The sequence below is a fragment of the Solea solea genome, chromosome 2, assembly GCF_958295425.1.
Source record: "Solea solea chromosome 2, fSolSol10.1, whole genome shotgun sequence".
Lineage (NCBI taxonomy): Eukaryota > Metazoa > Chordata > Actinopteri > Pleuronectiformes > Soleidae > Solea > Solea solea.
In genome coordinates, this window is record NC_081135.1 from 16,349,677 (window position 1) to 16,366,208 (window position 16,532).

Consider the following 16,532-nt stretch of genomic DNA (forward strand, 5'->3'; position numbering starts at 1 on the left):
AACACACATATAACAAAGATTAAATATCTCTTGTAAATCATTTAAAACAATTTAAAATCATATCAGCTATTGCAGACATGGTTGTAAATGAGTTGCTATGTCATGCAAAAATGTGCTCTTGTCACAGTTTTTATTGTGATTTGGGTCACGATATTCTATCTTTAAAAAGTGGGACCCTGTAGAGAAGGGTTGTGAAACATTGCTTCATAAAAAGCTTCAAATCCTTATCCAGAATCCTAAAAATATTTATTTATTATTTAATATATATTATTTCTGAAGGTAGACACGTCAATGGTTCATTTTTGTACTCCAAAGATATTCAGTTAATGCTCCAGATGTGATATTCATTTTATTTGAATCCAGTGTTGTGTGTTACTGTCTATGTGCAGCTCCCAAATATATCTGCTCTGCATGGAATGAGATTCTCTCCTTGCATCCTCTAATTGCAAATTGTTAATGATATGCTGCAAACTTAGTTATACATGGTTGGACTGTCTTATTACTGTCTTGTGGTTGTGTGTGCATGTGTGGTTTTAGAACATGTGTGTGTTTGGATGCGCGCATGTGTGCGACTAACAGATGGCACCATGTGCAATGAGCTGCAATGTGATAATTATGGAGCATGCAGGGGAAAGTGGGAAGAGGAGAAAAAATATGGTGATGAGTTTGAGATGAGGAGCAACATTGGTTTGTGCATATGATTGTGTTTCTGTGTGTGGACGGTTGTGGGTCGGGGTATCACGGTTGGTCTGCAGGCGTAGGCATGTGACAATGTCACCTCAGAGGTGAAATAAGAATTTGCTGCATATTTCCTGTGACAGAACACAATCATTGCACTTCCTGCCACTGCTCTAAGAGGAGACAAAATAAAAATAATATGGTTCGGATAAAGATGTACTAAAAATCCCAGCGGAACAAGCTAAAACTAGTCTGGCAATTAAAATGTCTTTCTCTTAATAATGCTCTTTATAATTTTTTTTCTATTTTAATTATCTGACTATTTTTACAGAAGCATAGAACTGCCACAGAGGAGAAAAAAAATTCCCATCATAATGTGAGCAGTTTCTCGTTATAACAAAATATCAATTTTTACCTTAGAGTCGAGAAACGAGAGAATTATCTTATTATAATGAGAAACTTTTGCGTTATCACAAGAAACTATCTCTTTATAGTTTTCTTGTTTTAACGGCATTGGTTTGTACTCCTTCCTTTTTAGTCTGAGTTTTTCATTCACAGTATTTTAATCTCTTTGGATGTTTTAAGCTACTTTAGTAGCGGCTTTTTTCTTTATTCTTATTTTACTCTTACTCTTATTTACAATTATTGTTTTAATTTTAGGGCCACACGGTGGTGTAGTGGTTAGCACTCTCGCCTTGCAGCGAGAAGGCTCGGGTTCGAGCCCCGGTTGGAACAAGGGCCTTTCTGCATGGAGTTTGCATGTTCTCCCCGTGTGTGCGTGGGTTCTCTCCGGGTTCTCCGGCTTCCTCCCACAGTCCAAAAACATGCAATGTGGGGATCAGGTAAATTGACCATAGGAGTGAGTGTGAGAGTGAATGGTTGTTTGTCTCTATCTGTGTGTGGCCCTGCGATGGACTGGCAAACTGTCCAGGGTGTACCCCGCCTATCGCCCGATGTAGCTGAGATTGGCACAGCACCCCCCGCGACCCTCTGGCAGAGGATAAAGCGGTAGATGATGACTGACTGACTGTTTTAATTTTAGTTACTATTATCTGACCTCAGTGTTTTCACGTTGATGACGGTGTAACCTGACAACTTTTAAATGTCTTTTTTGTTGGCCCGCATTTTGTCACCCTAGCATTATGTTGCTTTTTTCCTGGTCTGTTAGTGTGTAAAGCAATTTGTGCTAGATTTGATATCTGTATGAAAAATACTATATCATAAAGGTCTGACTGATTGATTCAGCCTTTATGAAGTGAATATAATGAGTGAAAGTTCTCATGGCATGTCATGAGATGTATCTAGATCATGATTATGGAGCGTGTTCAGCAGTGGCTTCCTTTCAAAATATTAATCGTGCTGAATGCTCACCAGCCAAGATAAGAAATGGAAATGTATTCCTTCATGCCAACTCCTCTGAGTCAGACTATTAGAGCCCCAGTCTGTCTACTGAAGAGACCCAGGGAGCCCAAACACCATCAATGCAAGTCCACCCTCTGTCCATGTCATCCCCATGTTACTCCCTGTTTATTATCTCCTGTTTTGCCTCCTTCCCTTTAAATCCAGGTGTCTTCAGGGCACAGGAACGTCTTAAAGATATAGTCTGCAGTAAAAACTCCTCACTAAAACTACATTTTCTCACAGACATTTTTGTCTAACAAATATTGCAGTCCAGACACTGGTGGTGATGATGGTTGTTGGTGACCTCATCAAACACGGCTGGTATATGCACTGCAGCAGTTATCGTAAATGGTCTCTGTTTATATTTTCTAGTCTTGATGACCACTCTTTACCAGCTGCTTTGCCCCACAGCTTGGCCATTTACCAATTCATTCCCATTCATTCCCATTCATTCTAGTCTTGACCAAGAAAAAACTAGCGGAGCAGTGAATCAGACGACTCATTCACAGAAAACCTTTTTAAAATGACAAAGTACAGGTAATATACATCTATATATATATGCATCATATAAGTAAGTTCTGTTTCTGTGTGAAGACCTAAGGCAGAAAGAGACAACAAATAAAAAAGACAACAAGTAGATGACTGGCTAATGAGGCAGCTGTACGGACGTATTGGGACGGATAACATCAGTCGATTGACAGCCTGGGAATCAGAGCAAGGAATGGAGTTTGCATGTTTGAGAGGCAGGCAATAAAAACAGTAAGTATGAAATTGACACAATGATCACATGTATGAAACAGAGTATCTTGAGCAAGATACTAGAATTAGTCAGGGGCAAGGCACCCAATCCCCCACTGCTCCCCGGGCGCATATATATGAGGGGCCGTATAGGCCATAATTCCTTTTTTACCTCACACATACACAATTTTACTTCTTACATTCACTTTTTTAGCTCTCACATACACAAAACACCTCTCACATACAATCTTTTAGCTCTTACATTCACTTTTTTTTAGCTCTCATATTCACTACTTTTGGCTCTCACATACACTTTTTTTTAGCTCTTACATTCACTTTTTTTAACTCTCATATTCACTACTTTTGGCTCTCACGTACACTTTTTTTAGCTCTTACATTCACTTTTTTTAGCTCTCATATTCACTACTTTTGGCTCTCACATACAATTTTTTTAGCTCTCATATTCACTCTTTTTGGCTCTCACATACACTTTGTGTGTGTGTGTGAAACGTTTTTGTGTGAATGCAAGGTACAAAAAAAGTCTGTGTGAGAGCGGAAGGCCTTCCAGTCATGTGACGAAAAGCAGGAACTGTGAACAGGTAACGCATCATGACGGCTGGGAGAGAACGAGAGCGCCTCGCCCCCGCTGCCGCTTTATTGAAAAAAAAAGTGTATGTGAGAGCCAAAAATAATGAATGTGAGACCAAAAGAAAGTGTATGTGAGAGCCAAAAATAGTGAATGTGAGAGCTAAAGAAAGTGTATGTGAGAGCCAAAAATAGTGAATGTGAGAGCTAAAGAAAGTGTATGTGAGAGCCAAAAATAGTGAATGTGAGAGCTAAAGAAAGTGTATGTGAGAGCCAAAAATAGTGAATATGAGAGCTAAAAAAAGTGAATGTAAGAGCTAAAAAAAGTGTATGTGAGAGCCAAAAATAATGAATGTGAGAGCTAAAGAAAATGTATGTGAGAGCCAAAAAATAGTGAATGTGAGAGCTTAAAAGAGTGTATGTGAGAGGTAAAATTGTGTATGTGTGAGGTAAAAAAGGAATTATGGCCTATACGGCCCCTCATACAGATAAGTGCTATCCACTGCTCCTGTGCCAGACTTGTGCATGTTCACTACTGGTGTGTAATAAGGATGGGTAAAATGCAGAGAACACATTCACTATCACTAATTGGTGTGTGTGTAAAAATGACTCCTTCTAATTCTGTGCTAGGGCTTATTTTCTTATCCAGTCGTTGAAGTGTTTGTTGTTGCTCCTGCTGTAACACACAGTTTCATCACAGTGTAATTAAATAAAGAGCAGTGGTCTGAAGTGTTTGAGGAACATTGAGGACATCGTTCCTCATCATGTCTCTCACTACTCTTTTGTTGTTGAGCTTGAGCACTTTTTTCCCCTTCCACCCCTCTTTCTCATTCTCTGTGGGTTTGTTTCCTTTAGAATGATTTGTTTACCCACAATTCCCATGGGTAATAAGTGCTGTGATAATAACTGGTGTTGGAAATAAACACACCCACTCACAAAGCAGTGCACACAAACACACATGCCTGTGAATACACGCGCGCACGCACACACACACGCATGTGTACATGAAAAACAACATCCTTGAGCTTAGTTGCATTAAGTAATGTTTAGGAAAAGCAGCTTTTCTTTAAATGAGGGGGAATCAATTACAAGGAAAACAACTGTTTTAATTATTCAATTTGATGTAGTTTCCAAGCAATTTGTGTAGTCAAAATAAAAAAGGTGAAATATCAATTTCTATATTCACATGGCTGTATTGTTTTAGGCCAGTGATTCCCAAACTGGGGTACTTGTACACCCATGGGTACATGAAGTGATGTAGGTGGTACACAAAGACAAACAGAGACAAGTGTGCAGGAATAGGGGGTACATGGTTAGAGGTGAAATGTCTGAACGGGTACGGGACTGTGAAAAGTTTGGGAACCACTTCTTTAGGCTGCACAGTTGGTGTAGTGGTTAGCATTCTTGCCTTTGCAGCAAGAACACCTGGGTTCAAGCCCCAGCTGGAACAAGGTTCTGTCTGTCCTCCTAAGTCCAAAAACATGCAATATGGGAATTAGGAAAATTGGTCCCTCTAAAATGACTGTGTGAGAGTGAATGGTTGTTTATCTCTATGTGTGGCCCTGCGATGGACTGGCAAACTGTCCAGGGTGTGACCCTGCCTATCGCCCTCTGTCAACTGAGATTGGCACAGCACCCCCTGTGACCCTGGATGGATGTTTTGTTTTAAACCATACCACCAAACCTTATAAGAAATTTGAGATCCAATCATAAACTCTGAATGCCGAATTCCTTCTTTGTCACTTGGCTACATTTACATTTAGAGTTCGAAATGTGATGAACAAAAATGTAGACCTGGTAATAAACAAGAAAACTGCCATTTGTGGTTTGGAAAATGCAACAGCAAATGATATGTTTTCTCATTAATGGTGGGTATTTATTTAGATTATAACCATATCTCATTACACTGGGAGAATCCTTTGCAGTCCGGCATTATTGTCTTTTAATCATAAACCTTAAAAAAATACTTTTACTTAAATTGTTGTAAAAGGAACTTCCTGTGAATGCTACTAATGAATGTACTGTGGCTGGAAAAGTGGAAGTGGCTTTGTTAGATGAGTAACTAGGTAATGACAGTTTCACTCCTCATTAACAATAATCTCCAAGGACAAGAGAAACCTGAAGGGAAAGCCCAGGCAGTACAGGATGACCTTGTAGTTTCCATAGGCCTCTTGCAGCATGTATCACTCTATCTCCAGCCACTCAGTCAGAGTACAAAAGATGATTAGGGTCAAATGTGAAAAACAACTTACATGATTTAATTCTCTCTGGACTTTTTAAGATTAAATTCAGAATTCTGACCTTTTCCCTCAGAGTTCTGACTAAAATCTCAGAATTCCGACTAACATTTTAATATTCTGACTAATAATTTTTTTGTTTTCAAAATAATATTCAGCATATTTTGTTCATAGCACAAGAAAGCACACAAATGGATGCATATCAGCTCCGACACTGGATCAGAGACGCACCGCATCGATCCGCAACCAGTGTGTTACGGAAACAAGTTCGATTTTTCTCTAGAGCGAAGGTCACAGTTATGTTGTTTAGTTGTTTAGTTTAGTTGTGCCTTTAAACTTTCTTATGGACAGAAAATGATGAACACTTGGCAAAGAGGAAGGCATTGCATAAATGTGTGGTAAAACATTCACTGCAATAATGTGTTTGTTCATTTACTGCACACTCAAGTATGTTTGAATAAACATTATATTAGTATAAACTGAATTATTGAATATTGATATTGAAGAAAATTAGATACACATAACATATATAATATAATATATATACACTATATTGTTATTGTTATGATTGCACAGCTCATTTTAGATGTTAGTACTTGGTGGTATGACCAAAAATCTTTAACGGTTTCACGATATGCAACAGTATTTCTTTTTTACGCATGAGCATGAAGTGAGTGCTCCGGAGAGATAGAGGTGCAGTTGAATGGATGTGCTCGTATTTAGTGCGTGGTCAAGCAAAGAGAAGGAGCAGTGTGTGTGTGTGTGTGTGTGTGTGTGTGTGTGTGTGTGTGTGTGAGTGAACTGCATATATGTTATGTAGATACTAACATGTGTTTTCTGCTAAGATGGTGGAGTAAATTTCTCATTGCTGCAATTATTTATTACTTATTACTTCCTCTTGTTACTTCTTCAGGTAAGGCCTTAGCATATGTGGTGTAGCAATAAGAGGGGTCACTGTTTTGCTACGCTGCATTCTGTTTTTCATATACTGGTCTTGCAGTATACAAATAATTCATATCATTCAAAAAATAAACACCAGTTTTCAGTATGAACCAGGACTACTTTGATGTCATTATTTTGTCTTTACACTCACAAAAAATTTGAATTATTGTTTTGTGAGTCCTTTATCTGAAAATGGGCTCTGTCAAGCAATACTATCATCAGCGTTTGTGTGTGTACAGCAGCAGCGAGTACAAGAAGAATCTAAATGTTGAAAAATAAGTTGTGCAGTAGTATTCACTTCTGAAGCTCCTTTGTGATACAGTCATACTGCAATTGCGTCCGTCTTGACAAATTGCTTCCTGTCACTAGGCAACACGAGCTCAAACCACTGCTCTACTGACAAACACAGACTCTTGTGGAGCTCATAGGCTTAATCAGATTTTGGCAGCAGTTTGAGTGTAACTGACATGTCACACACTACAGTTTCGGGTCTTAAAATATCTCCATAGCTGCAGTTCACCTTGTTCATGGGGCAATGGTGGGTCAGTGGCAGAGTGAGTTGACTTCCAACTGGAAGGTTGTAGCTTTGATTCCTGGTTCCTGTAGTTGATGTGTCCTTGGGCAAGACACCCAAGATGGGTGATAGAAAAAAAGCACTGCACATACAGTACATGTGCTTAATGAATGTGTGAGTGAGTGGGTGAATGGCAAAAACTGTAGTGTAAAGCATACTTGAGTGGTCAAGACTGAAAAGTGCTATAAATACAGACTTTCATTCACTTCTCTTTCATAAGCTCAGGAGTTGTGACATGTTCACTGATCTCAGAAATGTTGGAGACATTTACCTCAAAATGCGTTTGAGGAAAAGTATGACATTCACTAACCACATCCTTTTTCCCCCTCTTAGTTAAGCCTTTTCATTTCCTGCATCACGTCACCATTGATTAGTGCCTGTCGCTCTAACATTAAAATCTGCATCCTTGACTTGTTATTGTTGAGCAGCGGCATTCTCACAATGTAACCACAATTATTAGCCCACCATCACGGAAAACACACTTTCACAGGTTTTGTGTGTACTTGTTGGGGTCATGAAGAAAGAATTACACACACTTGGAAAAGGAAATGGCTAGTAGTGGTCAACTGTAAGGCTGCTGCTAGTTGCATCTTCACAGTTTTATAGTTTGTCAAAGACAATTAGATTAATAATTAAGATTGATTTTGGATCCAGAAGCAGTGTGATCTCGAATGTCGAAAGAGAGCTAACACTTTTCATCGCATATTGATTCTTATGATAAACTCAGGCCATATGGCATGGCAGTTAATTGCAGCATAGAGAGTATTAGCCGTGACATAATGTGGATGAAGGCATGATATAATATTATATTATATATGTATATAATATTACAACTTTTTTCCCCCATTATATTATGACTTTTCTCAAAAGCTTCTTTTTCTTCAGTGTGGCCCACATGTGAAGGTGTGCGTGCCTGGGTTGGGGCAACATATTGAACATGGGCTCTGGGGTATTATATGAAGAAAGAACAGAATCTATCTATCTCAGTCTTGCATGCATATGTGCACATGTGCACGAGTGTGTTCACCTTCACTATACATCAACAGAATTCCACAAAATGACAATGAGCGAGGAGAGTGATGAGAAAAACAAAAGATAAGGGATGGCAGAGAGAGAGCATCTCCTGCTGTTTTTCCAATCAGAAGGCGTCATCCTCCTCGCTGGTTGATTTATTCTCTCCTCTCTCCTTCATGTCCACCAACATGGATGCTGAGGTGGGGGGATTGGCTCATTCTTCCTGTCTCCTTCCTGTGGGCAGATTGTTAACATGGCCATTTAGAAATGATGACAGAAACACATTCAAGCAGCTGCTGTTGTTAAAATGACTCACATGTGAAAGGTAGATGTTTTTGTATCTGTAATTCTCTCTGTTTTGTCTTTGTACTTGAATTCAGTTCGGGAAGTTTTTGATGCTTAACAAAAAAGCAACATAATTAAGTGTCTCGCACAGATGAAAATCATCCTCCTTTGCAGATCATGACTATGTTTATACGTTATAGTTTAATCCAGGTTGTGGAATGGGAATGTTGTTAATATGAATCAATAGCGCATTCATTCATTATCACCTGTCTTGGTTCGTTGCCAGCCAATCGTATAATCACATTTCAAAACCCAGCAAGCAATCCAGCACCTCCATTCATCCCCTTGAGCCACAAGTGTGTGCTTGTATTTGTTACAACAGGACCTTTTCCTGTTAAGGTTTCCTTTGCTTTATTATTTATTTGGGTTTAATATTTAAATGATGGATAGGTTAAAGCTAGGGTTAGGTATTGACTGGTTAAGGTTTGGGAAATGCTTTGTTTAGGCTGTTTATGTGAATGGAAGCCAGAGAGAGAGAGAGAGTGTGTGTGTGTGTGTGTGTGTGTGTGCGTGTGTGTGTGCACGCACCCACACAATGACCCCTACCTCTCAGTGCTGGTTGGTTGCCACGGCTACAGTGTCGCCTCTCTTCCTCATGTTGCTATGAGACTCGGACCGACAGACCTGGGCTGAATGACAATGTGTCAGTAGCAAGAGACCCACAACAACCGATAAAAGACGGTCTAGACAGACACGGGTTGGCACGAGTCTCTTCAGCCATAGGAGGAGGAGTTTTTAAAAACCTGTTCTGTTTGTTATGAGTTGTATGAAACCTGGTGAAGCTCAGTCTTGTTTTTTTTTTGTTTTTTTCCTAAAACTACGGTAAATTGGATTTGTCCATCCCTGTTTTTTCATGTCAACTTCTGTAAAGTGACGTAGTTCTCAAACTATGGCAAAAAAAACTCAGAGGAAGAGAAGTTGGTGGTGGCAAGTAGAGCATGGATACCCAACCTTGTTTTTTATTATTTTTTTTATTTTGTCATTGTAATTGTGGTGTACACATTTAATAAGTGGATTTATAACAAGTAAAAATAAGTGAAATTAAAAGTAGAAACTGATAAATTATTGACCTATGTTGTGTTTCCATCATGGTTCGGTTCGGTTTGGTTTAGTACAGTACAGTACGGCTTAGAATGGTAAAGCCCTGGGTCAGGTTTGCATTTTGACTGAGAACATGGAGGACATCCAGCAGCTCTATTTGACATTTACAAAGAAGGGAAATTAGGAGACTTCAGTTCCAGGTGAAGTCGATCAATAAATGTGACTATTTGTAATTTAATTTGAAAAGATACAACATTGAGAAGAACTGAGCTGAGAGCTGATTGAGGTAGAGGAGGAGGTAGGGTTCAGTTACACTTGTTATCAGCCATATTACCAGTGAGATTGAGCGTCTGAATCGAGTTCCGGTTTTACAGAAACTCTGGCATTCGTTCAGTAAAGAGTAGACAATACTTCATACAACCACACTTATGAAAACCTGAACCTGAATCCCTTTGAATTAAGACATTAATTATTTCGAGACAAATATTATTAAACACTATTAAGTAGCATAAGAGTGTAGTGACTAAGAAAAATATATCTTTGTCTTATGACTAAAAAGTAAGATCTATTAATTAATTGTTAACAGTCAATCAAATATTAAAATACGTAGTGTTTGACAAATTGTCAAGGGACCGACAGAATCTCAGTAAGAATAACATCTTGTTTTGATGCTGCAACATGTTTTTCTGGAGGTGCCAGCACTAATGCAGGAGATCTTCGACATATAACAGCAGAGCATGTGGGAGGGTGAGATCCTTTGCTTATTAATATATTTATTGGTTTATTTATTGGTTGTTATATTCAAGAAACCTCGGCATTCTGTGTGATATGAGTTCTTTCAATAGGTTTAATGGTTGAACTTGATTTTATAATGCCAACTACAGGGGTCCACTGTTTCTGTGGACCTCTTTCTGTCCTAACTTATATGAGTGAGATATGAACAAACTGGCTGATTTTAACTGCAGGGATGGGCAAGAATTCTGCAAAATATATTTTGATAAAATGCACTTCAATCTGAGATTAAAGTCAGAATTTAGAGTTTGTTTCTTAGAATTTTGAGACTTCAGGTCATACAGGGCGACTCACTGCCCCTGCAGAGTGTAATTACCACTTAGACACCACAACATGCCTCCTTCACTTCTCCTCAGATCAACACAACTTTGCATAAAACAACATCATTCTACAAGCTACAGTAATTGTACATGTTTATTTCAGGAATTGAAATGATCTCACACAGTTGGAGTAGCACTCCTGAATTCCTTTTCCACTCTGCAGCCTCACAGAAACAGTGGACCTCTGTAGTTCTGGATGTAGCTGGACGTTTTCTTCTCCTTCACCTCTGTGACACAATGACTGTCAGATCTCCTGTTAAAGTAACTTTGGTATCTGGAACAGAAATATGTATTTTTTATTAGAGTAATATTCACTGACATTTGAACAACTTGTTCAAGAAATACAGTGAAGAAATACAGTATTTGTTTAGTGCAGTCAATACTATTACAGCAAAGGTATATCTGATGATGATAACATTAGCATCCCCTTGCTAACTAAAACCAGCACCTAATGTACAGTAACATAGTCATGAAATTAATAATACTAACAAAAAACTCAAATTCCTTACCAAAAGCAGCAACGGCAAGATTATATATAATTATATAATTATTAATCACAAGAGTAAAAAACAATCTTGTGCTATTCATTTGGAGCCTTGAATAGCACAGGAAGCAGCCGCACTTCTCTGCCAGTGTTAACAAAAACCAAAGTTGAATTTTCTTACCTAAACCAAACCAAAGCACTGTATCAACCAGGCGGAATTCTGATGGACAGCTCTGATGCAACACGGCTAGTACAGTTAGCATGTAGAAGGAAGAAGCCAAACTCAGTGACGGTCTCCATCAACTGAAAACCTTCCCGAAGTTAACTGTTGTTTTGTCACTTCCACTGAAAGTATACACTTTGGTTTTGTTGGCTCTGCTATGATCTCAGGTATCCTTGTGTACATACTGTGTGCCGTAAAGCGGTGTTCTGAGAGTCTGAGTCTTTTTCTCAGAATTCCAACTTTAATCACAGATTCTTAATTAAATGTCAGAATTTTTTGTTTCCAAAAGTTATTCACATGTGGCCCTAATCCTCTTCTTCACTAACCACTTTGAATGTTTTACCTCAGACGTGTAAAATATCTCTGAGTATGTTAAAGGTATGTTGGAGTAAATCTGTGTATATTTAATTAATTTAAATCATCTTAAATTATTAAAAAAAAAAAAAAAAACTAAGAAACAAATAAATTGTAAATATGAAATGATGTATTTGTGCATACATACAAAATAAGAATGATTTATTTTCATGAAATTCATAATTGATTAATCTGTTGATTAATTTTTGATTAATTGATTACTTATTTGTTCCGGTAAATGTGGGTTGATCATTGTTTCCCAAGCCTTCCTGGCTGATGATGTTCTGAAATCAAACAAAAATTGTTCAGTTTTAATGATTTCTTTGTTATGTCTGTGAAGGTTCTCAGTTATTTTACTCCTAGATGGTCCTATAAGTTCTAAAAACAAAGACACAGAACAACAGAGGTCCAACACAGGATGAAACCATGGTGTCTTTCGATGTCTTTTAATATATTGTCACCTGCATATGAAGCAGTAGAGAGGGAAAGGACACAGTTAAAACAAGACAGCTCCTTATACATCAGGACCAATTTCACATCAAACCAGATTTGTACCCTGCCAGAAAAACACAAAACACAGACTAATCAATCATTAAAATAGTTGCTTATTCATTTACTAATGATTTTGAGTTTGTGTTTGTCAGTTGTATGTTTTCATACTTTATCAACAACACAACCAATAAATGTAATAGCTGGTGGTTTCCAAAACACAAATGAACACATTCACTTGTGTTTTTATATCTGTGTGTGTCTCTCCACAGGAACTGTTCACAGCAGAGTGTAAGTTTAAGGAGTCAGTGTTCGAGAACTACTATGTGATCTACAGCTCTATGCTCTACAGACAGAAGGAGTCGGGCCGAGCTTGGTTTCTAGGCCTCAATAAAGAGGGACAGGCCATGAAGGGCAACAGGGTCAAAAAGACCAAACCAGCTGCACACTTCCTGCCTAAACCTATAGAGGGTAACGATCTGCACCTCTGAAGCATGCACAAATGTTTGATTTATATATTCAAGTTAAGGTTTTTGTTTTTTACTCTTTTCTTCCTCTAGTTGCAATGTACCGAGAGCCTTCGTTGCATGACGTAGGGGAGGCGGTGCCTAAACTCGCTGGGGGGGCGCCTTCCAAAAGCACAACCAGCGAACCAGTGGTCATGAATGGCGGCAAACCAGTTAGCAAAGCTGACAAGGAGGAGACATAACCCCACCCCACCTTCCTTCCTTCTCCTTCTTTTCACCGTCCTCTGGCCAATCAGAGGCCAGCACACCGCCAGAAACTTGGACAAAAAGGTAACAAAAAACAAACCACAGCTCAATTTCTGGGCAGCAGTGGGGCCGCATGTCCCCACCACATATCTGTCCTCATTGGATAGATCACACCTTGTGGGGGCGGGGCCAGATGGCGAGAGTGCTGCAGCTGGTGCAAAGAGGAAGAAGAAGATATTTTTGGACTGGGACAGTGGCATGTCCTCATATGAGAGACAGAATTACTACTTCAAAAACAAGCTGAAAAAAAATGTGTCTTCACCAGTATTTTTCTGTGACAATCTGTGAGAATGACAGCACTGTTTTCTGTTTCCAGGTTTGCCTGCTAAGTAGACACACACCATGTACTGGATTCACTATTTGAGTAAATAAAAAAGCAGATTAAAAACATCAGCAAACCCCTGGTGGAGAGAACACACAAAAACAGATGATTCGGAGGATGCTTCATCATCGATCAATTAAGATTTGTCACAGGACCTTTGGTGCAAAGCTTGAAATATTCTTAAAAGTGGTCCTGTGCATTACATAGAAGGTAAACAAATGCTTAAAGCATGTTTATCTTTTATCTCTCTTTTTTGGTGATTTATTACCCAGCACTAGTGACTACAATTTTGTACAGACATAAGACATCTTAGTTTCTACCTCTCTTTTTATTTATTTCTCTTCATGATTTCCACATCTCTGACACAAGTGTAGCTAAGGGGATCAGTCGCTGTTTTAGCATCGTTAGAGTGTCCAGAGTCCCTGTAGCAACAATGTATAGGAGGCATGCTGGTGTCTGAGCAGCATGGTAGCAGTCAGTGTTTACATGGAGTAGCAGATATTGTCGGCAAAGATTTATCATAGCAAAGAAGGAAGTCAAACCTCAAAGAGGGTCAGAGCGCTCTGGGACTTTCTGTTCCCTTTCCAAGTACTTGAAATGAAAGGTAGGAACGAGGGTGATTATAGTTTACAGGGTAAATGGTGAAAGCCACTATGTGTAGAATTCACTACACAGTGGAACATTCAAAAAAGGCTCTGTGGTAGGAGTATACATCTGATGATAGACCTTTGATTGTCCACGTAACCTACTTCCACAACAATAGGTTTTCATTTTAGAAATAGTTTATAAGAGACACCAAGAGCATGATTGAGCGGGGTGAGGTTGCATAGTATGGCCGCATTATAGACCTTATTTTCAGCAGAAGCATCATTCATGTGCGAGACTTCCTGTTTGGCATTTCCGGTTAGTAGTTGTGTAGCATTAAGGACAATAACTGACCAGCCCCTTCTTATTCCAAGAGTGTCATATACTGCAGCTCTGTCACGTCCCTGTGCGTCCCAGGGTATCCTTCCATGTCTGAACGAGATGCACCAAGTGGTGCATTTAGACTCCCAGAGCAGCTGCCCTGATTATCCATCCACACTTTAATGATGTGGATGAGCGATGGCACCCACCGTGGCAGATGGCTCTCTGTCTCTCTCCTGATCGCCATGATTTTTTTTGTACTTTTGTATTGTGTTTTGTTATTTGTGACAATAGCACAGGCTCTAATTACAACAGACAGACACTACTGCACATCTGCAGGTTGAACTTTGAATAGCCAGAACGTGTTTTAATTCCACCTTTTATCATCCGGACTGAACACCTCACTTCACCCCGGCAGAGAAGAGCTGCAAGGCAAGACAGCGCAGACGGGGCAAGTGGTGGCAGGTGGCTTGCATGAAGACTGAAATCCAGGGCTTCTTGACCACCTCTGGTCTCTCACTGGAAAACAAGTTGGATAAACTAGGGGCTGTTGTGCTATACTGTTCACGGAACTTTGTTGACATCTGTCATTCCCAACTCCGTGCTCCAGCTGCAGACACACTCCATCTACAGACCGCACAGCTGACTTAGATAAGACGGATTTTGAAGTGCCGGCCTTTTTATTAACCACTTGAGTTCAGCTCTGTTTTCCTGGTGTGTGTTTACATCCCCTGTGTGCCAACTCAGCTGCAGTCCTGACTTTCAGACCACATCTCCTTAAGTATCCAGCCTACAGGCAGCGTCTTAAACGTGAAGCCCCTGTTAAGATATGGTCCTCTGATACTGATCTCCTACTGCAAGATTGTTTTGCTAGCACTGACTGGGAGATGTTTAATGCTGTATCTACATATGATGGTTCTGGGACAAACATATGCTGGATCCAATGTGTTTAAATCAGTTTGAGGACTACACAACTGCAAAATATAGAATCATGAAGACCATCAGACAGTACAGGCAACTGGAAGGTTTCTACTCTGCAGCAGACTCCAGGCAAGACACACCACTGACTTCAGCAGCCCAAAAATAAAAAAAAAATCACAAACAGTAAAACCTCTCTACTGGATGACCTCAACACATTATACGCACACTTTGATCAACCAAATAGCACACAGACCCCTCCCACCTCAACGCATGGATCACATGACCCACCATCCATCATGTGAAAATCAACCCACGTAAGGCTGCAGGACGTGATGACTCTCCTGGATGGGCCCTCATGATGTGTGCTGCAGAACTCGCTGACCTCCATCTTCAACCTGTCCCTCACTCGAGCAACAGTCCCAACCTGCTTCAAAACCACTACCATCATTCTAGTGCCCAAGAAAAACCCAGTATCCTGCTTGAATGACTACAGAGCATGGCACGTTTTGAGAGTTTCATACTGGGACACATTAAAGCTACATATTTATATATGCGTGTGTATACATATATTAGGGCCGTTAATCGCACAGATTTCTGCACACAGGCAGACCGTAGAGTCATAAAAACAGCACAGCGCATCACAGGAGTGGCCCTCCCCACTCTGCAGGACATTGATCAGAGTTCTGAGAAGGGCCCCCAATACCGTCAAAGACCCCACACACCCCCAGCACCACGTCACGCTCCTCACACTTCACACTCCTACCATCAGGCAGAAGATACAGAAGTGTGAAATGTAGGACATCGAGGCTGAAAGACTGCTGAACAGCCACAAATCACTGCCCCTACCCCCTTCCACCCCCACATAATCAACAAAGGACTTAATATCACTCAATGGACTTTACAAAAATTGCACTTATATATGTGTATATATATATATATATATATATATGTGTGTATGTATTATACATACAAGTATGTGTATGTGTACCATAATACATCTATACTATACAGTATATGTATGTATGGTACACATAGTATTATTTAGTATATTTCTTTTTACTTAATTTTCTTTTGCATTCTTTCCCTTTTCTTTTTAAACACAAGTGATCAGGCCGTGGCATGGAGAAAAGGTGAATTGCAGTGCAGAGATATATGTTATTTTTGACAATAAAGTTTTTGAATGTTTTGAATAATTTACCTTATCATCAGCATTACGTTGGTATTAACCAGTCAGTGACAAGGGAAAAGTATTGATGATTTATCATTGGTCATGGAAATGCTGATGACATTGATACAATTAAAGTCTGTCTGAATGTGAGCCAACATTGAATATCCACCAAGCCTAACCTGGATATTTATCCAAACCTCAGTCCTATCCCAGTCCCTAACCCAA

At 39.5% G+C, this 16,532-nt stretch overlaps 1 protein-coding gene across 2 annotated transcripts in view; it reads left to right on the plus strand.

The window, feature by feature from the left end:
- The window catches only part of LOC131446212 (fibroblast growth factor 14-like), an 86,660-nt gene extending 73,382 nt beyond the window's left edge, over positions 1-13,278 (plus strand). For both annotated transcript variants that reach the window (XM_058617323.1, XM_058617331.1), the window contains exons 4-5: positions 12,490-12,688; positions 12,778-13,278. In XM_058617323.1, the coding sequence (XP_058473306.1) occupies positions 12,490-12,688; positions 12,778-12,926 (348 nt within the window). In that variant the 3' untranslated portion in view covers positions 12,927-13,278. The remainder of the gene's footprint in view (positions 1-12,489; positions 12,689-12,777) is intronic.
- Positions 13,279-16,532: the final 3,254 nt, after the last annotated feature.